The sequence below is a fragment of the Zootoca vivipara genome, chromosome 1, assembly GCF_965207765.1.
Source record: "Zootoca vivipara chromosome 1, rZooViv2.hap1.1, whole genome shotgun sequence".
Lineage (NCBI taxonomy): Eukaryota > Metazoa > Chordata > Lepidosauria > Squamata > Lacertidae > Zootoca > Zootoca vivipara.
This window is the reverse complement of record NC_142582.1, coordinates 74,391,858-74,415,791: the sequence shown is the minus strand read 5'-3', so window position 1 is coordinate 74,415,791 and position 23,934 is coordinate 74,391,858. Positions and strand designations below refer to the sequence as shown.

At 42.5% G+C, this 23,934-nt stretch overlaps 1 protein-coding gene across 5 annotated transcripts in view; it reads left to right on the top strand.

Moving 5' to 3' along the window:
• The first annotated feature begins 213 nt into the window (after nt 1-213).
• LUZP2 (leucine zipper protein 2) overlaps nt 214-23,934 on the top strand; it is a 303,055-nt gene continuing 279,334 nt past the window's right edge. For all 5 annotated transcript variants that reach the window (XM_088668177.1, XM_088668179.1, XM_060279101.2 and 2 more), the window contains exon 1: nt 214-419. In XM_088668177.1, the coding sequence (XP_088524303.1) occupies nt 358-419 (62 nt within the window). In that variant the 5' untranslated portion in view covers nt 214-357. The remainder of the gene's footprint in view (nt 420-23,934) is intronic.

Below are 23,934 nucleotides of genomic sequence, written 5' to 3'. Positions count from 1 at the left end.
TGGTGCTCTCGATTCCCTCCCTAGTTGCCACTTAAACTGCTAGTAATAACAAATCCTTCAGGACATCAATAGAGTCGCTGTGTTGAATAATCGCAGGCTATCAGGCAGGAGGCTTGCAGCAGCAGCTCCATTGCCTGTGACATCACTCCTGAAGCTCAAACCCCACTCTAAGCTGCCTTCATTAGTCAGTGTGTTGGTCTGTCTGCTTTCTCCAGATCTACAGACCGTCACACGCGGGAGCAGGCTCTTTGCAGAGGAAGGACTTTGGGAATCAGAAGCACTGGGAGAGACGGCGGAATAAAGAAGGGAGGGAGAGCGGCAGCGAGCCCCAGAGAACGCAACAGACACACTTACAATATGAAATTCATCCTGCCTCGTTACTTGCTGTCCCTTTTCCCTGTTCTGGTTCTCAGCACCAGGTGAGTGCACAGATCTCTGACTTTGGAATGTGTTTGAGAAGCAGTTAGGGTGCATTTTTAAAGCATGATTTTCATTCCGTCTTCTCTCATGCTTGTAAGTTCAGGGAGCCCCTTTTCTTGAACTGATTCCAGGGTAGGTTTTCGTTTCATGTTTCTCCTCTCTCTCTCTCTCTCTCTCTCTCTCTCTCTCTCTCTCTCTCTCTCTCTCTCTCTCTCTCTCTCTCTCTCTCTCTCTCTCTCTCTCTCACACACACACACACACACACACACACACACACACACGTCTTTGATTCTGGGTCATTTCCTAGTTAGTCCAGTCCATTCATCTCCTTAGCTGGTGGTAGCAGGGGAACTGCGAGCTCTGCAATGACCCAAACGCTTTTGTGATGAAGCAAAACTGTTCCTGACGTCCAGTATAGCTGTAGCAATTTTGCATGTGTTCCAGTGGAAATAAAGCTAAAGAAATGGGAATGGAGAACGTGGATTTCTGATGCTATGAGATCTGAGCTGTAAAATAGAATGCCAAAGCCTGGAACAGTTTTATTGCAGTAGGAGTTTTGCAATTGAAACATAACCGTGTTGAGTCTTTCTGCTTGTATTTGTGAATGGCATGAGGCTGGAATGGCATCAGGATGGCAGGGGAAATGTTTTAAAGTTCCAGAAATATAGGAATCTCCCAGTGTGTGGCTTCCAATCAACAAAAGGTTTCGAGTTTTTAATTTGGGGCATCACAGTTTGGGATCTATGGAGAACATTTATTCCTGAGTCAGGTGCAGCATGACCTGCAGCCGGTATACATAGCATGTGCAGTAAATTAGATCTTAAGGGATGACACTCTGTCTCGCAGCCACATTGCACACAGATTGAAAGTTAATACTGTGTGCAGAGTAGGATCTGTTTGAGTAAAGACCTCTTCCGACGTCTTGCTGTCAGTGCATGGCTTCCAATTTCCTGGTGCTTATAAACAAGAAAACGACAGCCTCCTGCTATGTTGGCTATTAAGTACCTTGTAAACTTCTAAGTCCCCAGAGAAGGTAAAAAGGTGTGTGCCCACACCTAGGCATGTCTCAGAGAATTGCCCGTATCCCTTTATGATTAAGTTTTGCTTTCCTGCAAGGTTTCTCCAGCAGTGGATTTGAAGAAGCTTTCTATTCTGGGCTCTAAGTGTACTGTCACTGAAACAAGATTACTCACTAAACAGTTGGGTTTTCAGATGTAATCCTGCCAACTGCAGGTGTAACTGAGAAGGAAGGGTCAAAGAAGTAGGGAGAGAAGGAGCGGGACCACAGATAGTTTTGTGCTGAGATGTGCCAGGACTTCTTACTCAGCTGTCTACACTTTTAAAGAAGTTGTAATTTTAGGTTCTGCCCTGCACAGCCAGTAATGAATCCCTTAGATGCTCTTTGATAGACCATGCAATTCTCTTTGAAGCCTTGCGTTGCAATCTGCTAATTATCTGAGGCTCTGTTTTGATTTACCGAGTAGATCTTGGAAATACCCTGTCAGTATGAAAGTCTCTGTCAATTCAGGCTGCTGATTTGGTGGCTAAACTGGATGTGCATTGCCAAATGACACAGGAGTTAAATTCAAATGGAGGCTTGAGATGGAAAAAGCAACTCACCAAGAGATAGAAGTTTGCATCTTAAATGGGCTTTTGATTGAAGTGCTTTTATAGCTGAGTTGATGCCTGCCAACTTATCCCCTGCTTACAAAGAAAAGGAAAGGAAAGGCATATTTGCATTTCCATATGTTTTCAAAATTTGAATAGATTTTCTGAAAGAAAATGAGATCAGAGTATCAGCTGCTGTAACCTAGAATCTTGGCCAATAAACTTTGAAAGGATGTCATTAAAAAGGTTGTCACGTAAACCTCTTTGACATGAAGTATATCAACAGTAAACAGTTTTCTTCTTCTCTGGACTTACCTTGGAGTAAGCCCCACTGAATTCAGTGGAACTTGCTTCTGAGTAGACATGGTTAGGCTAGCAGCTTTAGATGACAAAACTGGAAAAAAATATACCTGAGTGTCCACCCCACCTCCATCAGTGTAACTTTCAGACTTGAACTCAACTTGCACAGAGTTCTGAAATGCATGTTAGCTTGCTACTTTTCTGGTGATATTGAAAAGATATACCAATGCATGCAAATCACCAACCAGTCATTGATTACATATCAGTGAGTACTGATTTACAAGTAACTTCCTTTTAGAACTTTTATTATTATACGACTAAACGACTGAACAGCAACAAGAAGTTTTGAACCTGCACTGGAAGCCACAAAGATTTACAGCTCCAAGAGAAAGTGATTTTTTTAAAATAACGTAGCTTTTATTTCGGCTCTTAATGAATGCTTAACAGAAAGAAACAAGAGTTGATTGATACTGCATTGCTGCTGGAAGCATGTTAAGAGATGAGACTTTATTGGGAATGCCCATAATTACAGAATAGGAGTGAGAGGGAGGAGACAGTAGACAAATTGGCTCCGGGAACTAATTGGAAGTTACCTTCTAAAGTATTAGTTTTAGGGTGCATATAATTTGAAACAAAGCTGCACCAGGGGGCATTTGTATGTTACATTTTACATTGTGATTTTGAATCCAAACTTTTGGAGAATATATTTTTGAAGTTACCCTCTTGTTTTGGGTTAAATATTGGCATGATCCAATGACAGTAATTCAGGAGGCTGTTGGAAGTGAGCATATGGGGTGGTATTTTGGTAATGTGGTAACTTTGAAGAACTATGGGTATGGCCCCATAGGGACTTCTCTGCAGCCACCTGGTCTTTGCCTTCTGTTGGTTTTTCTCTTGCAGGATTTAGCCAGTGATATTTCTCCTGCAATTTATTCTAGAAGAATGTCATTGAGTTTGTAGCATCCAAGACTGTTCCTAGCTAACATATGGTTAATGCTCAGGCAATTGCCCAAGCTGAGAAGGTTTGCAAGAACAGTTGCTGTAGTGAAGATGGGAATCTATTATCCTGCTGTGTGAAACTGCTTAGCACAGGCATAGCTAAAGCCAAGAGTGCTCTGAGATTTCTTTAGAAGTATTTTCCTGTCAACTTGTCATGGACACAGAACAATCTTCATTTCTTGTATTTACCAGCACTAGAATCAGTGGACAGTCCACTTGATTGGCGGGTGAGGGGAGGATGCAGACAGTTAAGCTAAGTTTACCATTCTTATTCCTTTGAAGGGTTTATCCCCATTTCTCTCTATCTCTCTTTATGAAGAGGAGTATAATTTTAAATAAGTATGCATTCTGCATGCAGTTTTTCAGGAATAACTTATTTCCTTTTCCTTTTCCTAAATTGTATTTTTTCCCATGAGCAAAGTAGAATAATCACAATCAAAGTTCTGGATTTCAGTACCTTGAAACTGCTGGTGGCCAAACCATGAGTCATGATTTGAGTCTTCTGATCTAGGTCTCCAACTGGGGCTTCATCAGTAAAATGGAAGCTAGGTCAAAATAATAAAAAATAAGGTGTACTCTCAAGCTGCCTTGCCTAAAACAGCCTTTGCCAACTTGGTGCCTGCCAAATGTTTTGCAGTAGAGGCCCCATCAGCCCAGCCAGAACATACCTAAGGGTAAAGGTTCGCAGAAAGAGACATTTCTGTAAGATGCACTGTCAGAAATCTATCTGGTGGAAAGTCACTGGGGATTGTTCTTCCTTCCCAGCCTCCAGGCATACTGGGTCAAGAAAGCAGCACTGCGGCATCCCAATACATGTATCTTTTCACCTTTCACTGCCATCACTTCGATAGTTGTAAATAGGGATACAGAAGTTGTCTATGTATTTGTGCTTTGAGCTGCAACCTGACCAACACGTTTGAAATCATGGGAGTTGGTATCTCAAGGACTGCCAGCTTCTATGTGAATATGCCCAAATGGTCATTACCTGAGGCCCTCCTCTGGATGTTCCTGTTTTCTGAGGTAAGGCTAGGTATGTGGCAGGTGGAGAAATGCAAATATTAAAAATAAAAATAAAAGAAATGAGAGCACATCTCCAGTCACCTCATTCCAAAAGCAACCAAACCCAGGAAATCTCTGAAAGCCCTGAAACTTTTCACCAGTCAGGAAAATGGGGGTATGCGTAGCAATGCCCTCTTTTTAACACTTTACTTCAGCTCTATCATTTGCAGGCACATGAACTACTTGAGCTCACAGAACAGTAGGCTGTGATTTTGTAGCGAGCCAGTAGGAATTGCATCTTAATCATTCTAAGCAATTTATTTTCTAGCTGGCAGTCCAGTGGGTCAAATCCATCCCAAGTAGTATAGTTTAACTGTCTTATGGATTGTAGCTTTTCTTAAACAACTTTGCTGGTGTGCCTGTGGACTTTTCCAATAGCCTTACAACCATGAAATAATTTTAGTGAAGCTGTATTGATGTGGCTTTCGATGTATCCCTCTCAGCAAATAATTCTTAGGATCACAAGTTAATATACTGGCTAAGTGGAGAGTACAGCATTAACAAAAGCAGTTTGCTGGGCGGCACAGAGCCACTACTCTAGCCTTCCTGCAGGAACCTTGTTGCTTACCAGGAGAGAGAGGGGTGAGGCAGCAGGGAGGTCTGTGTGGTGCAAACATGGCAGCAGACCCAACCCGGCACTTCTGCCATTGCTTGTGCATGGTGGAGCCACCTGCTGGGAAGTTTGTGTAGCAGGTCTGCCTTTACCCAATGAGCTGCTTCTGAGCATTAAGCACCCTGAAATCTTCCAGACCTCTAATGCAGATCTATGACCCTCTGCTCTAACAGTACACTCTACACTATGTACATTGTTGTAAAAGAACATATGCAAGTATTAAAAGTTTTACAAGACCAGACAGATACTGCTTCTAATCCAGTATTCTGGTAGCTTAAAGCAATGAAATAAAGTTGATATACATATGTCAAAAGTCTGTTCCCCCACACTTTTAAGTTTATAGGCATTGGTGTTCTTTTTCTAATTGCATTTTTTTTGGTCTTTTTTATTTCATTATACCAGAATTGTTACGACAACGTACTGTGAAAAGACATTCAAAGGTTAATTTGCATTTTAGCTTTTTTTTCTTTGCCTGAAGTGTGTATTTTAAAAGATGTCAGAAAGTTACTACTACTGTGAAATTATTATAGATGTTAAAGAATGCTAGGACTGTGCTGAATATTTTCCATATTTGGGTCAAAGCTAGCAATTTTGAAAACTTCTCCCCTCAGAAGCTTAGACTGCCTAAATGCTTGTTGCTTTTTCAGGCCTGCATACTGTCACCCCACCCCCGTTGGCTGTTGTTTCTTCAGCAGAAGAATGGAGAAAAGAGAAAGGCAATATGTATGGGAAGATTTATTAACAAATTACTTATCAGATTTTACAGCACATTTTGAACATCCACGTTCTTCCTCGGGGGAAACTGTAATTCAGGTTCCAGCAAAAGCACAGCTAAATAGATCAAGATTTAGATGGTGAACCTTTGCTAGAAAAGCTATTCTTTCCTGGTGTTAAATGAGTAAATGAACAGTTTTTGCCAGAATAGCTGGAAAATCATTAGAAAAGTAGGATCAGGCTGCTTGTTTTCTGCACCATCATTTGCAAATATGGTTGGTAACCTTTTCAGACTCTGGCTACGGGTGTCACGCTATTCAAAAGCTCTTTCTACTGAAGGAGTGGGGCTGGTTCAAGTCAATGAGATAAGTCAACAACAGCTGACTTATGAAACCTCTTGAGGTTCTAAGATGATAATAATAAACCCTTACAGGCATATGCAGGGTTTTCCAATGAAAATTTACGGATATAAATAACTTGCAACATGTGTATAACAAACCTCAAAATTTTGGCTCCTCCCTGAAGCTTCCCCCGTTCCATCTGACCGAGAGGGTACCTCGTCCCCTTTGGATCAGATGGTTGGGGGGAGGTGATGGCTGCAGACAAAGGAAGGTTCACCAAAAATTGCTTTCCTCTTCATTTTGCTGGCATATGCATTTTGATCTTGGAGCTTAACCAACTGGATTCCACCCAATGTGCTTTTCCACTGCTTTTATTATTAACAGAAACCTATTGGGGTTCTTCTTCCTATGCTAGCAACCTTTTCTATAGTCTGTCTGTCTGTCTGTCTGTCTGTCTGTCTGTCTGTCTGTCTGTCTCTCTCTCTCTCTCTCTCTGTGTGTGTGTGTGTGTGTATCTAAAATGGTATGCAGTGTGAACTGAAACCTGGTCTTGCAGTCATCAACAGGCATGTAATACAACCTTAAGAAAATGCCGTTTACTACTAATAATGTGTGTAATGCCGACACTCACTAAATGGGTGTACTGTACAAATAATAGGGTAAGATTTGGTTTATTTAAAAAAGAAAATATAACTGGGTCTCATAATAGCAGGGGAAAGGTTTATGGTAGCACCCCTCCCCAAAGTTCAATAGAGCCATTCCACGGCCGTCTTAAATTGCTATTATAAAGCACTTTGTAATTCAGTTCAGAGGAACAAGTGCCACATTAGTGACTTTTGACAGAAATGAATATAGATTTCTCGAGTCATGTAGACACGATTTCTGGATTTCATTTTAAATTTACTTATTTATTTAAAACATTCATACCCTGTTACTTTCATGCCCAAAATGCTTATGGGAACAATGTTTCACATTTCTTCCTAAGAACAGCAGAGAAAGCAGTGATGGGTATTGGGTAAAGCCTCTGTTGTTGAAGCCAAAAGTATGATCCTAAAATGAAACTTTGAACTTGCAACATAAAACTACAATATTGACTTTCCTGGCTGTGTGCCAAGGCAACCTCTTTACTTATTGTTTCCTTAGACAATAGGCGGAATTCTTTGAGCACATTAATTATCTCTTCTTACAATGACTGGATCAAGTATAAAAAAAATGTCTGAAGAAAGGCAAGACTAGATATTGGGTCTTTTGAGTAGACATGCATAAGGTTGAACTTTAAATCTTCCCCATCCTATGGGATCACCTCATACTACAAGATGTGAATTGTTGTGTCTGGCTTGCTTCACATCACTATAGAAAGTGGCAGGGGGTTGGACTGGATGGCCCTTGTGGTCTCTTCCAACTCTATGATTCTATGGTTCTAATAAAGGAAGGACCCCCAACATGGAGAGGGTGGGGGAGTAGCTAGCATAAGGCACTAAAGCATCTCCACCTTATACCGCAAGGGTGCCATAATTTTGTTGGCACTAACATCTGGCAACAAAGCTATTTTGAAATTTGTGATTTAGCTCTGCCAAGAATGTGCACATATATAGATATGTGAGCATTGCATTGATGCCATTCAACTTCTGATCTTTCTCTGCTTCTTAACGTGAAAAAGATACTAGTTGATGGCACCATTTCTGAAGCATTCGTCTTCAAAGTTATATAATCAGCTTTACTTTCCAGGTTCCCACCCCACCCCACCCCGGACATTTCATGTTTTGTTTTTTATTGTACGTATTTATAAACCATTTGCCAAAATAATGGACTGGAGGTTTTAGTAAATGTTGATTTCTTTTACAGACAAAGTTAATTAGTACCACTTCCTTTATTTTACAATAGCTTCCCCCAGCCTGATGCTCTCGTTACGTTTTGTACGAAGTTGTTTTAAATAGTTCTGATATTGTGCAATATTGTGATTTCATATTAAACTTGCATTTTCATTGGTGTTACCTACCCTGGGACCTTAGAGAGAAGGGCAGGTGATAAAATATAGTAACAACAACAACAACAGCCACAGTGTACCTATCAACCCCAGCAAATGTAGCCTTGCTTGATAGGAGATACAGTCCATAACCTCTGGTGGACATCAGCTTGAGGAATGCTGCTTTGGGTGCGCATTTAGGAGAGCCAGTTTGGGATAGCGATTAAGAGTTCAAATTCCCATTCAGCAATGACACTCCCGTGGTGACCTTGGAGCAGTTGCCTTCTCTCAGCCTAACCTATCTCACAGACTTGTTGCGAAGCTAAAATGGGGGAAGCCACGCCACTCCTTGGGGAAAAGGCGGGATATAAAGGCAATGATAAATAAATAAAATCAAGAACTGTGACAAGACTCATCAGAGGGTGCTTTCAGAGGGATTTTACTGCCCACTTGTTGCTCTCTTCCTGTAAGCTCCACAACTTTCCACACTTCAGCAAATTATCCCACTATCATCTATCATGTCAAAAACTTTTTATGAGGCAAAGAGTGGCAAGTCCACATTAAAACACCTAGAATGAAAGTACTTGGAGTGTCAAATACAAAAACTCAAAAATAGGCAGAGATCAGTAGACAGATAAAGTGCCATTCCTGCCTGTTGAAGCTTGCCAAACTATTTTTAAAAATGTCCAGTTGGTTAACTATATGCCAAATCACTTATTAATTGTTTAATTGGTTGACTATGTTGACATTGCCAAAACCTCACTCCAGATATATATTTTTAATAAGCAAAGGTTGCAATTGCTCATTAGATGAAAAAGCAGTATTGGGTTTTCTCTACCCCCATCTCAAATTCCATTTACTCAATCTGATGAGAACCAAATACAATTAAAAAGCAAATGTCTCCTGGTACAATCACATACATATTTCTTGCAAAAATAAAAATAAAAATGTTGTGTTGTGCATTACATGCCAACGTGTGTAACAGAAACAAGGGTATGTACGCACCCAGCCCTCAATTATGTTCGCTTCAGAGCGCAGCTACTGTTGTTGTGACATCTGTGTATTCCAAACATTGCTATACTTTAATTTTGCCTGTTTGAATTTCTCTGGGAAGATGAAAGATCAAGCTTTCCTCTTGACACATAATTCATTCCACATTTGCTTTCCTATTGTCTTGGAATATTTTCTGGTTTCTTGTAAAATGTATATCTGAAAGGATGCTAGTTTTTCCTCTGCTTTGTGGGCCATGGACATTGGTGAAAGGAAGGGGAAGGTACTGGTCCTATATTTGAACCTTCTAACTCCTTGGACTTTTCATATAAATGCTCCTTTGTGAGCTACTGTAATGAACCACAGCCACAGTTGATCATTTTTCCAGCATAGCACTCCTAGTCATCCGTCAATTCATTGGATTCCTGATAAACATAATGGTTCATATCCATTCCAGGTATAACTTCCATTGATTGCAAAGCCACAAAAATCAATACAGTATAGCTACATCAGGGATGGACTGAGCTTGAAGACTTAATAACTACGTACTTTGATGACTTATGATTTGGGGGGGGGGAATGCTACAAAATGCAAGGAATGCCCAAATCCCTGTTCAGATTCTTTGACTCTGATAAAAATGCATGGCGGCACCCTCAAAACTCATTTTAAAGTGAGCTCAAACATTATGTCATTCGTGTAATAATGAGCTATTACGCAATCAATCTGAATTTGTGAAACTCCTAGCATGAGGGTTGACATTTTTAATGCATGACTGAAATTTAGACAAGTTCATACAGAGGAAAGACAAGAAGCAGCCCTGAAGACAGCTAAGTAGCACCTATAAGTTTAGAGGCACGCGTGCTGTTGTCTTTGAGAGAGACAGCAGAGAAGGGCTGTTAGGTTCATATTAGTCCAATACAGTTGAATGTCTGAGAGAAAAGATAAGGTGCAGCCCCTACACCATGACACATACAAAAACCATCCAGACTGGTAGCTGAATCTTCTTTCAGCATAGTGCAAGGAACAGCAAGTTAGCTTGGAGAGGGTGTGTGTATGTCCTGGGTAGACCACATTTCTTTTTTTTCTTTTTCTTTTTGTAATTATTTTTATAAAGGATTTTCTTGGGTTACAAAGGTAGTGCAATGTCTCATCCCCCCCCCTCCCATGTATCATTTTTACACATCAATTTTACTTGTCGAGACATTATTAGGAAGGGGGGAAAGGGATGGGTGGGATGGGTGTGGTGGATTGCCGATGTTTCTGTTTTTCTTGATATGTGTAGGGGTTCGGCGTCAGCGTTGTTTGTGCAGGTTCTCTGTTGTTTGTTTGCGCTTCTTTGTTGGTGAGAGAGGTCGGGATTCGTCTTAGGATGTGATTGTTCATTTGTGGTTGGCTGTGATGATCCTTAGTTTCTTGTGTGAGTGGGGAGGGAGGATGTTTCGATTAGGTTAGCCATATTGATTTGTATGCTGACGGTAAGTTTTTGTCATTGTCTTGCTGGGCTGTATAAGTGATGAAGGGAAACCATATTGGGGTGAAGGTTTCTTCTGTTTGTCCCCATGTCAGTTTCAGCTTACTGGTTAGTTTTTCTAGTAGGGCCGTTTCCCATACAACTTGGTACCATTGGTCCATGCTTACTCCTGACAGGTCCCTCCAGTGTCTGGCTATGATGTTTCTGGTTGCTGACAGTAGGTGGATTATAAGTTCTTTGTGGTAGACCACATTTCTGTCCTTTGCAGCTTCCTGGTATCTTCTACATTGAGGCATCTGCTTCATTCTGCCTGATGGTATGGCCAGATTTCCAAACTGTGATTGGCTAATACCACTGAATTTTATCCTTGGTCTGATCCAATTGGGCGCTTACCTTCTTAAGGCTGTTCTGGGGAAAACCTTACACATTCCAGCTACTCGCAACTTCAGAAACTGTACACACCTCTCTGTGTTTGACTCCATTTTGGATGCATATTCTATGGCAAACTAGTGAAATCAATGTGATATCTGGTTCTTAACAGGAATAGCATTTGGATGAAGTTCTCTGGATTCTAAAGGGTTTCCAATATTTGTGTGGAATAGTACCATACACTGGACCTGAAGAGCGTTTGTTTTTAAAAGACTAGAACTGCCCCTAGCATGACCCATACAGAGCTACAAGGCTCAGGCAGTTGATTGGGGTTATGTGTGGCTGCTTGCGATCCCATTTGCCACCTGCAGGGCTACAACTTGCCGTGACTGACGGGCTCAACATTGCCACCCCAGCAGCTTCCTCCCTACTGCTGCTGCCTCCATCCTTCCTCCCACTCGCCTGACCACTCGCTCACTTCTGCTCTACACTGTGGCACTACAGTTACATGGCTCTTCGTTTTGAGGAAGGGGTCCTCAATGCTTTGCAGTTGAGGCTGTCCGGAGAGTGCCTGTGCCACCTACACTTGGCCACAACGGCCACCAATTACTATTCAATATTTAAAATAATATTAAAAAGTGAATTTTTTTCCCTTCTCAGCAAAGCAACAATGGCACCCACAATGTATAACTCCGAGTAAGGACTCCTTCCTCAGAGCAAGGAATTGAGTATCCATCTTTCTACTGCTTTGTCAAGGAATTGTACAAAAACAGCAGTGGTAGGAGGAGGCAGTGGCAGTGCGACTGTCTTGGGCAGTGGAATGTTTTACTTGCCTGGAATGCATGCAAAAGTAAATATTTTGTTGATTTCAGTGAGAAGACTGGCTATCTACTTACTACAGTCAGTCAGTTAGTAAGTACCTTTCAGTGGAAGCAATTGGATATTAAAATGTTTACATTTGAGTGGATCGTGCCTGTAATTTCTAAAAGTTCTAAACACAGGGTTTTATTTAATTTTAGACAAGGTTGCAATTTAGTTACTGCTAATATGCATGTTCAGGCATAGGCAACCTTGGTCCTCCAGATGTTTTGGAACTACAACTCCCGTGATCCCCGAACACTGGCCCTGTTAGCTAGGGATCATGGGAGTTGTAGTGTAGTTCCAAAACATCTGGAGAGCCAAGGTTGCCTATGCCTGTGCATGTTAATTCTATACTATCTGTATTTCTAGCAACTTAGAATTACTTATAGTTACACTTTCCCCCATATAGCCACATTCTTCTTATTGGAATCTGTTGACATTTCTAGTTCACTTCTGGTGTGTGTCTAATTAGAAGTCTGGCAAGAAGTGATACCTATTCCTCTGTACACCAGTATGCTAAAACTGAGGTGCATATTAGTTACACAGCTATGCTTGTCATCCATTGTGGATTTAGTAGAGGATGAGTATGGCTAAGCTCCATCTGGACTGAGGGAACTGGATCCACTGCATGTAAATATCCAATCCCTGAATATGCTGTGTGGAAATATTTGTGGCGGTGGCCACTATTGGAAGCCCCAAGGAAACATGATATGCTCTGCTAATCGTACAGGTACACTAGAAAAAGATGTATTGGATTTGAAACCTAAGATTAGAGAAAATAGTAGACTTTAAAATGGAGAAGCTTATTTTTTCCTGTTGAAAACTCTGCTGCTTTACTATCCTGCTAAACTGAATTGATATTTAACTATCTTGTTAAGTACCACTTCAAGCACACAGATGTCCCCATTTGCAAAACTGAATGGCAAAGCGAAATAATACAACTTGAACTCAGTAGGTTTTCTTTAAAGTCTGTAATATATTGCTATTATTCAGTAGAAGCTTTTCTCTGGTGCTCCCTACTCTCCCCGCTCTCACCTTGTGGCGTTTTGATGGCTGCTCCACTGATTCTTCTCCACACTTAAACGGCTGCCGATAAGAATAACGGGGGATGCATTTAATAATATTTTTTAAACCTCAAAATCTTAGCCACTTTTGTCCTGATGTGCACACATCCCAATTTGGCCCGCAGGTCTTTCTCCCCAAACCACCCTCTCCTGCCCCACCCACTTCTTAAATGTTTCACTGGGGTGGGGGAACATCCTGCCTTTTAGTCCTAGCTGACACAGGGGCTGTACATGTCAATATCATGGTCAGGGCTAGTCACAAAACATGCCAGGGGCTAGGCTAGTTGGTGTGGCTCCATCCTTCTGTTACGTGCAGAGGAGCTGTATCTTCTGAGCAGGGCTTCCACACATGGTGAGCCATGTGAGACTTCAGACAAATAGACCTCATCCTCCTTACAAGAACCTCCAGAAAGTTAGTCTGTTTTTCAGCCCCTGTAAACTGCCACCTCCCTAGAGAGAAGTGGGGTGCCTGCCTGCCTTACTTTCTTCTCTTTCTTATGTGCTAGCATGTATTCATTTGTCTGTCAATGCAATGGGTAATCAATCAGCCAGTTACAAGGGTGTTAAAGTGCCTTCTGTTCTGAGTCAGCAGCATGTGAATTCATGGTGTGGACAGCCATCACCAGAATGATTACTGCCTCATCTATTATGGTCTTTAATCATCCCTTCTGCAGCTTCTTAATTATGGGTCCTGTGGCAGGACACAGTGAAAGGCTGCGACATAAACTAGGGAGGGAAAATGCCATTTGTAATGTGCACTTATCGGTTATACTACAGTAGCAGCAAAAAAAGATTTCCGATATCCTACTGAACCTGAGGAAAGCGTCAGATGTCACATAAAAACTAGTGAACAGGTAATAAAATGTGAGCAAGTTTCAATGGGAGAAATAGCACACCTGCCATCTAGTAACCTACTACAGGGGCATTGTTTAAAGAGGGCAGGGGGTATCCCTTCCACCATATTTCAAACATCAATGTTGCTACCACTGGCTGATGGATGGATGGATGGATTGATTAACCACCACAAGGATTTTGAAGCTGTCTGCGGACAAACGCCAGCTACTTTGGCCTATAGAGCGAGATGAGCGTGCAATCCCAGAGTCGTCCGCAACTGGACCAAACGGTCAGGGGTAACTTTAATTTTTAATCCCCAAGCTTGGCTAACCTGGGAAAGATTTCTTATTGCATGAAAGCCACACTTTCTTACTTTACACCAGTTACAGGTAGGTAGCCTGTTGGTCTGACGTAGTCGAAACAAACAAACAAACAAAAAATCTTCCAGTAGCACCTTAGAGACCAACTAAGTTTGTCACTAGTATGAGCTTTCATGTCTGGTATCTGAAGAAGTGTGCATGCACACGAAAGCTCATACCAATGACAAACTTAGTTGGTCTCTAAGGTGCTACTGGAAGGATTTTTTTTATTACTTTACACCAGTAATAGCCAGCATGTAGGACCTGAAACAGGGCATTGGAGGGGTGGGGCAGGGAGGAGTTGAGCATGGATGCTCTGGATCCCGCAGGAATCCATTTGTGAAATTCATATATTGCCACATGTATTCTGAACCAGTTCTCGCTACCCTTGTTTGTAGGTTGGTTTAGTTCTGTTCCTTTCTGGGATACACACATTCCATTTGAACATGCAAACCAATTCTCTTGTATCTGAGATTTGTTTAAGTTGAAAGCGAGTGAGATTAAAGATCTGTTTGTGCCATTTGCTCTGTGATGGTTTGCTTATTCATTCGTACAAGGCACCACTTGATGTTACAGTGATGAACTTGCATGTGTGATCAAGACCAGATATTTTTGAAGAAAGAAATAAGCCCTGTTCCCGATCAGGGAGAAAGGGAAGCCTTTGGCATTGTTTTCCATTAAGGCTCAGATTTGATTTTGAAATTCATACTTCTATGGATTTTGGCTGGTGGTTTTTTTCCCATACTGTTAACATAAATTTATATCCGATTTTTATTTTTTGTAGACTAGCTTGTAGCAGTGGGCAGGAACCAAGGTGTGAATGTAGATGGGAAAGAATTCAATGTGTGAAAAATTGAAATGACAGATATGGTTGAACAAGCTTTAGACTGACTCTTTGTTCCTCCTGATACAGCAAAGAAATTGAATATCTGCTTGATGTGGAGATAGAGAAGCCTTTCTACATACGAAAGTAGCAGCTGTGTTTTGCCAACTATTTTTTTATATAAAAAACCCACAACCAGTCTCTTTAAAGTCAGCATTTCAGCAAGGTGGGGGCTAATCATGTTCTAGTCAGTGCAGCCTGAATACAAATATGGTATGTATTTTTAACAATGTGCTGACCTGCCATCCCAAGCTATAAGTAATCTCATTTTCACAGCAATCCTACCTGGGGCCAATGTACTCTCTCCCTCTCCCTCCCTCCCTCCCTCCCTCCCCCCCTCTCTCTCCCTCCCCTCAACCTTTTAAAAGTTGCCCCCAAAACTTCATCCATAGATAAATAAGAAGCAAATTTGTGGCTTCCTTTTCAGGTGAACTGCCTGAAGCGCTTCAAGGCAACACTTGTTTGAATCTGCAGCTAGCTAGGTTGCCACAGGATTTTGCTTCAAGTGGAATTCAAGGAGAAGGTGTTAAGTTCCTCCTCAGACAAAACTTCTGAGGAATTTCAAGAGACGCCAAAGGCCTTTTGATATGACCAGCAGATTCCCCCCCCCCCCCCATGAATGGGTAGGTTGTAAGGCCAGTTAGTGAGGTATTGTTTCTCTCTAGGCATCATCTGTTATTACATTTGGCGACTGGAACAGACTTTATATTTGTACTTCGGGTCCATTTGGTGCAATATAAGTGGAGCCAAGCTTTCTAATTGCCATAATGGGTTTCATTGCTATATCGTCACTTTTTAGCTTCCCTTTAAATGGAAGCTTTGAGGCACCTGCTTGAATACCCTTGCAGTCTATAGGTTGGATATAGCGGAGTACTTTTGGAGCCATGTAGATCAACAGCATGGTTCTAACCCTGTCAGAAGTAAGTGCCACAGCTCAGTCGCAGAGCACCTGCAGAAGGTCACAGGTTCCATCTCTGGCATCTCCAGACAAGGCTCCTGCACAAAACCCTGGAGAGCTGCTGCCAGGTAGTATGGACAACACTGAGCCAGATAGACCAATGGTCTCTCAGCAGAAGGCAGCTTCCTACAACCCTATTGAATTAAATGAGATTACTCGCAGCTGAGTGAGTTCAGGGAGCACTGTGGGATTTACTTCTGAGCATATGTGAGTAGGGTTGCACTGTAAGGAAAGCTGAAGTGACAGTATTCATTGCATATAAGGAAGATGACACCAGAACATAGACACTGTGCGTCGAACAGGAGACTTAAGCATTTGCTCTACCACTGAGCTCCGTGGATTTGGGATGTGTATTTTGAAGTTGTGCATAAGATACTGAAAGTGGTCTTCTTCTAGAATTTACCTTAAAAAGATCTGAAGAAACTGAAAGGAGAATCACAGTGTGCCACAATCGTGTGTGTGTGTGTGTACAGTGCCAAATTTACATATAAGCTAAACAAGCTATAGCTTAGGGCTCCACTCACTTGGGCCCCCCCCAAAAAAAATTAAGGGATAAAAAACAAATAAAACAAAACCTACATACAGCAACAGTGTTTGTGTTCCTTCAGTAGCACCTTAAAGACCAACTAAGTTTTTATTTTGGTATGAGCTTTCGTGTGCATGCACACTTCATCAGATACCCTGAAACAGATGAAGTATGCATGCACACGAAAGCTCATACCAAAATAAAAACTTAGTTGGTCTCTAAGGTGCTACTGAAGGAATTTTTTTTATTTTGTTTCGACTCAGACCAACACGGCTATCTACCTGTAACTAGTGTTTTGTGTTGTGTAGACTCCTATGATGTAAGTAATGGGCCCCGCTTGCTAGCCTGCTCCCACAAATACCACTTGTTTGCTCATTTCTATATATAGGGTGCCTAAATTCTGCATGTGCAAATAGCTTTAGATACCTATTAGGTCCATGAATTACCATATAGCATATATTCAAAACAAAAAACAGTGACAATTTGTTGTTGACAAAGGACAGCTGGGCATATGAAGGGCCCCATTACCTTCAGCAGCTTAGGGCCCCATCAAACCTAAATCTGGCCCTGTGTGTGTATACACACACACACACACACACACACACACAAATATGTACACAAACACATGTAAGTCTCAGCACTGGAAGTGGTTGCTCCAGCCTACTACATGCAATGCCTGGGCAATCACAACAAATTTCATAGATGTACATTTAATGCTGGCTGTGTGAGCATTTTTTCCAATTCTGCCACCAGCTAATGAGGAGAGGGCAAGATTCACTGTCAGAGGGTTGTTGTGTGTTTTTTAACTAATCTAATAGCGAACTGCAAGGAGAAGGTTCAGTAGTTTCCAATCCAGCCACCATCGCAGCGTCCCTGATAAAAGTGATAAATAGTTATAAAATCCAACATGGCATCAAACCAAAGCTGAACATTCATCTATGTCAGCAAATTGTCATTCAGTAATGTCACTCAGGGAATTAGATTATACATATTTGTGCAGAGGTGTATATAAGGTATATATCGACAGGTCTAAGCTCCTCAAATGCTATTCAGAAAAAAGCAACATAAAACTACTGGCCTAAGGAAGGTTGTGAGGAAGGGGATTTCTTCAGCCGATTGAATAAAATCGGAGTTTGTGCATTCAGATCTGTGCATTCTTCATAAAATTCCAGGGACACCTGGTGCTTTCATCTGCTGCCTTTGCTTCTCCCATTTCCCCCTCTTCCTTTTCTGTTCCTATAGAAAGTACAATTTGCTTTAAACATACATAATACTAAATGGAGGAAGTTCTTGGCATTTAGGCTTGAAAGTAAATTTCATTGGGAATCAGCAAGTCTTGCTGGAAGTGTTAGATTTCAGTTGCAAAAAAAAACAAAACATATTTTCCCTGTTGATGAATTGGAGTTGGGCTGTTACAATCCTTTACCAGCGGCAAAAGGGAATGATTACCTATGGTGTCCAGAAGAGTATTTTACTGCCATGCAAAAGGGATTATAGAGTAGAATCCGGCCATTTATGTTTATATGTCATACTCCAAGTTTGTTTTCATATGCATGTATGTACATTTGTTTGTGCTTGTATCTATGGCACACACAAACATATACACTTGTTTATTTCTTTCCAACCGAGTTGCTTCTTAGTATTTGGAAAAGAAGCTGATTCCCGTCAGCCATAAAGGACACTCTCTGGTGATTTTGGCACTCTCCTCTTGGTTAATGGAAGAACAACAGTCTCCATTATATTGACTTCGTCAGCTGCAGTTGCTGTTGATCGGAAGCAGCAGAGGAGCTAGCTGTCATACTGTTATGGCACCTGCAGTACTGACATTCTATCCGTCAAAACCCTGATACACATGGCTTTTTTAAGAAAGGGGGAAAAGGGAGCTCTAATCTGAAAATACCAAGTACAAAATGGGGGTGGGGGAATCAAAATCATCTTCTTGCTCTTACAGTGGCGAAGTCAATATTTTCCCAGGTTGACTAGAGACCTGAAGTCCTTAGTGTGTTGGTACACACTGCAACATTTTGCCTTTCTGAAAGTCTTTCCTCAACATTCTGTTACACAGTTGCAGGACCAAAGCAACAGAACATAGGAGGGTCCTTTTCAGGTGAATGGGGGCATTTTTATGCAGATAAGGGTATACTAGTTCCTCCATGGCTGCAGTCACCACTTTCACTGCTGACCAAGCCCTGCCTAATGACGATCCTTGAATTACTGCAATTAATCTCTAGATGCAGAGCAGAATTTCTCCAATGGGTACCATACATGTCAATTTAAAATATCTGATTAAAATATAAATGCCTATGGGCTCTCGTGTCTAGCTGTGGTGGGCTGCTGACAGCCATAGCTGCCAAGTTATCCCTTTTTTACAGGGATTTTCCCTTATGCTGAATAGGCTTCCTCGCGAGAAAAGTGAAAACTTGGCAGCTATGCTGACAGCTATTCAGAAAAGCAAGAATGAGGAGGCATAAAAACGAATTTCTACAATTCTTTTTTACATCAATTTAACAGTGTGGGCCAAACCAAAATTTTCATGTGGTGATTTATTCTCCTCTTCTCAAACCATTGCCTTATTAAATAATGTTTGCTGTTTTACCATGTTTTTAATATTTTGTTGGGAGCATAGCTGCCAAGTTTTCCCTTTTCTCGCGAGGAAGCCTATTCAGCATAAGGGAAAATCCCTTTAAAAAAGGGATAACTTGGCAGCTATGATTGGGAGCCGCTCAGAGTGGCTGGGGCAACCCAGTCAAATGGGTGGCATACAAATTATTATTATTAGTACTAGTAGTAGTATTGATACTAAGCTTCCTGCAGGCCAGGAGTTATTTATTTATAAAGCTAAAATGCTATTTAAATTAATATGCTGCATTGTAAATTGTTCTAGCGTTGCTCTAAGATAGGTTTGGGGAACCTCTGATGCTCCAGAGGCTGTTTGACTCCAACTCCCAACAGCCCCAACTAGCATAGCTAATGCTCAAGGATGATGGGACTTGGACTCCAACCAGGGGCATAGCGAGGTGCCGCGACATCCGGGGCAGCAAATTGCCATGCACCCGGGTGGGCGCGGAGTCTCTACATAATGACGCATGCGTGTTACGTAACAATGCATGCCTCGTTACATGGCGGGGTATCACCGCCCCCCGCGCCTCCAAAGCCACGTGCCTCACTCCAGCTACAAACTGCAGGTAAAAAGCCCGCTCAGCGGGATGCTGCACATGTGTCATTACGTGGCAGGGTATTGCCGCCACCCCCACACCTCTAAAGCTGCACGCCTTGCTCCAGCTACAAACTCCAGGTAAAAAGCCTGCTCAGGGTGGTGCACCTGCTGTGCTGAGCGGGCTTTTTACCTGGAGTTTGTAGCTGGAGCGAGGCGTGCGGCTTTGGAGGCGCCGATCGCGGGGCGGGGGCACAGCCCCGAGTGACACCCCCTTCAGGGCGGTGCCCGGGGTGTACCGCCCCCTGCCCCCGCTTGCTCCTCCCCTGACTCCAACTACTTCTAGAAGGCTGCAGGTTCCCCATGCCTGCACTTAAGGAAAGGAAGACTGTAATTGTGTGTGCACCATACATTTAAAGCACAACCCTTCCAAACTGAAGTTTAGTAAGGGTGCTGGAGTGAACTTCAGTTCCCAAGATTCTTGAGGGCAGGTGCTTTAAACGTATAGTGTGTATACAGCCTAACAGTCCTTCAGTCAGATCCTCAAGGTGAAAGGCTCTTGAAAGTCTTCCCCAGGCTCCTGTGTTAGTTACATTTCTGCTGCAGATGGCTTACTCTGGGACTTGGGAGCAGGCCAGCCACAGTCTTGATTTGTACAGAAAGGATAATTTTTGTGCTTCATCATCTATGGGTTTTCTTATATCTGCCAAATCCTCTGCACTCCCACATACCGTTGTGACCTAGTACAGTTAAATTATTGTCATCTTACCCTCTTCAGGATGTATCTCAAAGAGTACTTCACATCCCACACGAGCCTCCCTTTCTAAATGAAAACACCACAGTGACGGGCCATATTTAAAACACAACATCTCAGACTTAGGCACCTCTCTGTCTCGAACATTGCCAGGGATGAAGGCGCTGCTAGGAGGCTGACCCAGTTCTGCCAATTAGTGCCTTGAAGAAAAAATTCTCTTCCATTCTTTTCGGTCCCTAATGTTATGCATCTGGATACAGTGCCAAGTTTAAAAGAGGTGAGCTAGATGTGGTTAAAGTATTAATCAGACATCCACTCCAGTGTGTTATGATAAAAATAGTTCCCACAGAGGAAAAAGGGACACAGTACTAATTACCACATTACAAATTACTATACTGTATCTGACTCAATTCACACATAGAAGCCTGTGTAAGTTGGGCTATGTCTTCACTTCATTGTTGATTGATATCCGATGAACATCCCCCTGATTCAGGCACCTGCCTGAACACAGAAGAGCTTAAAATGCAGAAGGGGGTGGGGTGGGGGACAAAAAACGAGCTTGTCGAAGCCTCTATGACACATTGGGCAATAGATATAGGCCATAGTATAGATTTCAATATCTGGGGGGAAACTTGGAAGAGTGATCTGAAGTTTACAGCATGATATTCCTTGAAGAACTACCTGAAAATGATTTACAGATGGTATTTAACTCCAAGTAGGCTTGCTAAGATGTACGGTATAAGCAGTGTCAGATTTATGTATAAGCTAAACAAGCTATAGCTCAGGGCCCCACTCTCTTGCCCCCCCCAAAAAAAAGTTAAAGGAAAAAAACTGGATGTACATTTCCAAAATATAAGAAAACAACACAAATTTGATAAAATACATATTTTGTTATGTGAAATGGCTTTAGATACCTAGCAGAGGGGGCAGAAACACACACCCGAGGCCCACTAGCAAAGTCTCCAGGCATGGAGGCTTCTCTGCATATCTTCATGCGTTTAATTTGAAGAGAGCAATTTGTCTCACAGAACACACATCAAAACTTCTCCACAATCAGAGACCTTAACAAAGGTTACGCACTTAGAAACCTTCTTCAGACCTTTATGTTAAATGTGCAAAGGTATCAAGAGGAGTCTGCACACCTGAGCAAGCCCCAAATGGCTCCGTATTGGAGCCACCAGAATGGAAAGAATACAAAGTTCCTTTCTTTTGTCATCTCTATTGCTGTTGAGGTTTAGCTTGTAACTTCCTCTGTTGCAGTCCAACAAGAAATAGGAGAGCCAGAGGCAGGGGCGTAGCAAGGGGGATGCGGTAGGTCTGCCCGTTGCCTCCCCCTCAGCTGTAGGGCCAGAGCCACTGGCCAGAGGGGCCCCATCCCTGGTTTAATGGAAGAGCAAAGTAATGAGAAATAAGTTTTTCTAATAAGGGGGAAATAAAAATGGATTTATCAACCTATTGCAGAATAAATTGGGAAGTGTGTGTCTGTGTGTGTGTGTGAGAAAGAGAGCAATGGCAGGATATGACACAAGGACCATGAAGTAGTTTGTATGTGGTTTCCCTACAGTGACGATTGAGGCTAACGGCAGTTTAAAATCAATTACTTGGGCAGCTTTAACAATTTCTTGCAAAAACGCATGTAACTTTTTTATGGGCTCATTGTGTAATCAAATTGAAGTGGAATTTAATTTTGATTCCTTTTAAAATGACATTGTAATATGTTATTGCCTATGTGCATTGAGCTTGTTTAGTAGTTGTGGACGGATTATCCCTCCCACATGTATCTGTATTTTACATATATTTGAAGACAGATTACATTAATGCTAAGGGACAAAATTAAAATAACAAAGGCAACTATATGTTCAGACAGGAGCACAGATTGAAGAGTGTGGTGGAAATTTTACTGCAACTACTGTAATCATTCAGCAAGCCAGTTTTAAAAGGGGATTGCCAATTCTGCCAAATGATTGTATAAACTTTCATAACTCCTCTAGCTATAGGTAAAGGTAATGGCGCCCCTGACCATCAGGTCCAGTTGTGTCCGACTCTGGGGTTGCGTCGCTCATCTCGCTCTATAGGCCGAGGGAGCCGACATTTGTCTGCAGACAGCTTCCGGGTCATGTGACCAGCATGACAAAGCTGCTTCTGGTGAACCAGAGCAGCGCACGGAAACGCCGTTTACCTTCCCGCCGGAGCGGTCCCTATTTATCTACTTGCACTTTGATGTGCTTTCGAACTGCTAGGTGGGCAGGAGCTGGGACCAAGCAACAGGAGCTCACCCCGTTGCAGGGATTCGAACCACTGACCTTCTGATCAGCAAGCCCTAGGTTCTGTGGTTTATCCCATAGCGCCACCTGCATCTCTCCTCCTCTAGCTATATGCATCCCCAAATGTTTGTATGGTTAGATAATGGCTAAGTTCTTAGCAGTTTATATTACAGCACACCATGGGATGGGCAAAAGGCTGTTTAGTATTAGTGTGATTTGCACTGTTATTTTAAAATCACCACCTTAGCGCATGGGCAGCGAGGCTTTGGATTGGCTGCAGGAACTTCCTGCAGCCAATCTGAAGCGGCGTCAGCATCACCGCCCACCCAGAAGCTGCGCTAGCATTGCGGAAGTCAGTCTCAGTGCGGTGAGGCACCCGCAGATGCAGGGACTGACCAAGCAGGCAACACTTTCCATGGGCCGGATTTACTAGCCTGGGGGCCGCATCCGGCCCCCGACCCGTAGTTTGCTAACCCCCGATCTAGATCTACCAAGATGAGTGACTTGGGCAGATCTCTGGCTCAGTCAGCAGGTTCCCAGGAGCACATCATTGTAAATCCCCAACCCTGGTTCAGCTACAGATATGCCGGCGTAATTCCCTCATCCCACTTTAGCTGGGGCTAAACCAGCTGAGACAAGACTGTTGGAATTTACACTGTTGTAAGGGATGCTTTTGGCACTGTGGGTTAAACCACAGAGCCTAGGGCTTGCCGATCAGAAGGTTGGCGGTTTGAATCCCTGCAATGGGGTGAGCTTGGTCCCAGCTCCTGCCAACCTAGCAGTTCGAAAGCACATCAAAGTGCAAGTAGATAAATAGGTACCACTACAGCAGGAAGGTAAACGGTGTTTCCGTGTGCTGCTCTGGTTCGCCAAAAGCGGCTTTGTCATGCTGGCCACATGACCTGGAAGCTGTACGCCAGCTCGCACGGCCAATAACGCGAGATGAGCACCGCAACCTCAGAGTCGGTCACGACTGGACCTAATGGTCAGGGGTTCCTTTACCTTTAAGTCCTGGAAAATGGGCATTGTGGGGGGAGGAGTGATGGGGTGGGACCAGGAAAGGGAGACATGTGCTGGATCCTTACTCTGTTCAGCTCAGTCCCATGGCCTGACATCCAGTAAAATGTGGTTTTATTCTGACTTTAAGATGTGCTTTCCCTCTGGCAGGCTTAAACTGGTAGGACATAGTTTGGATGCCATCTTAACTTCTCATACTGGGTTCCTATACTTAGAATTGCTCTCTTAAACTTTTAAGATGAGCCAGTGATTTTTATGATTACTCTGTGTTACTTTTAAAGGCATTTATCCCTTTTCTAAATTTTGTCATACACCACCTGGATATATTTTACGAGGGGCTATCTAGGATTTCTTTTACATAGAATATAAATAAACAAAATATTTTTCCAGCAAACTCTGCAAGACATAAT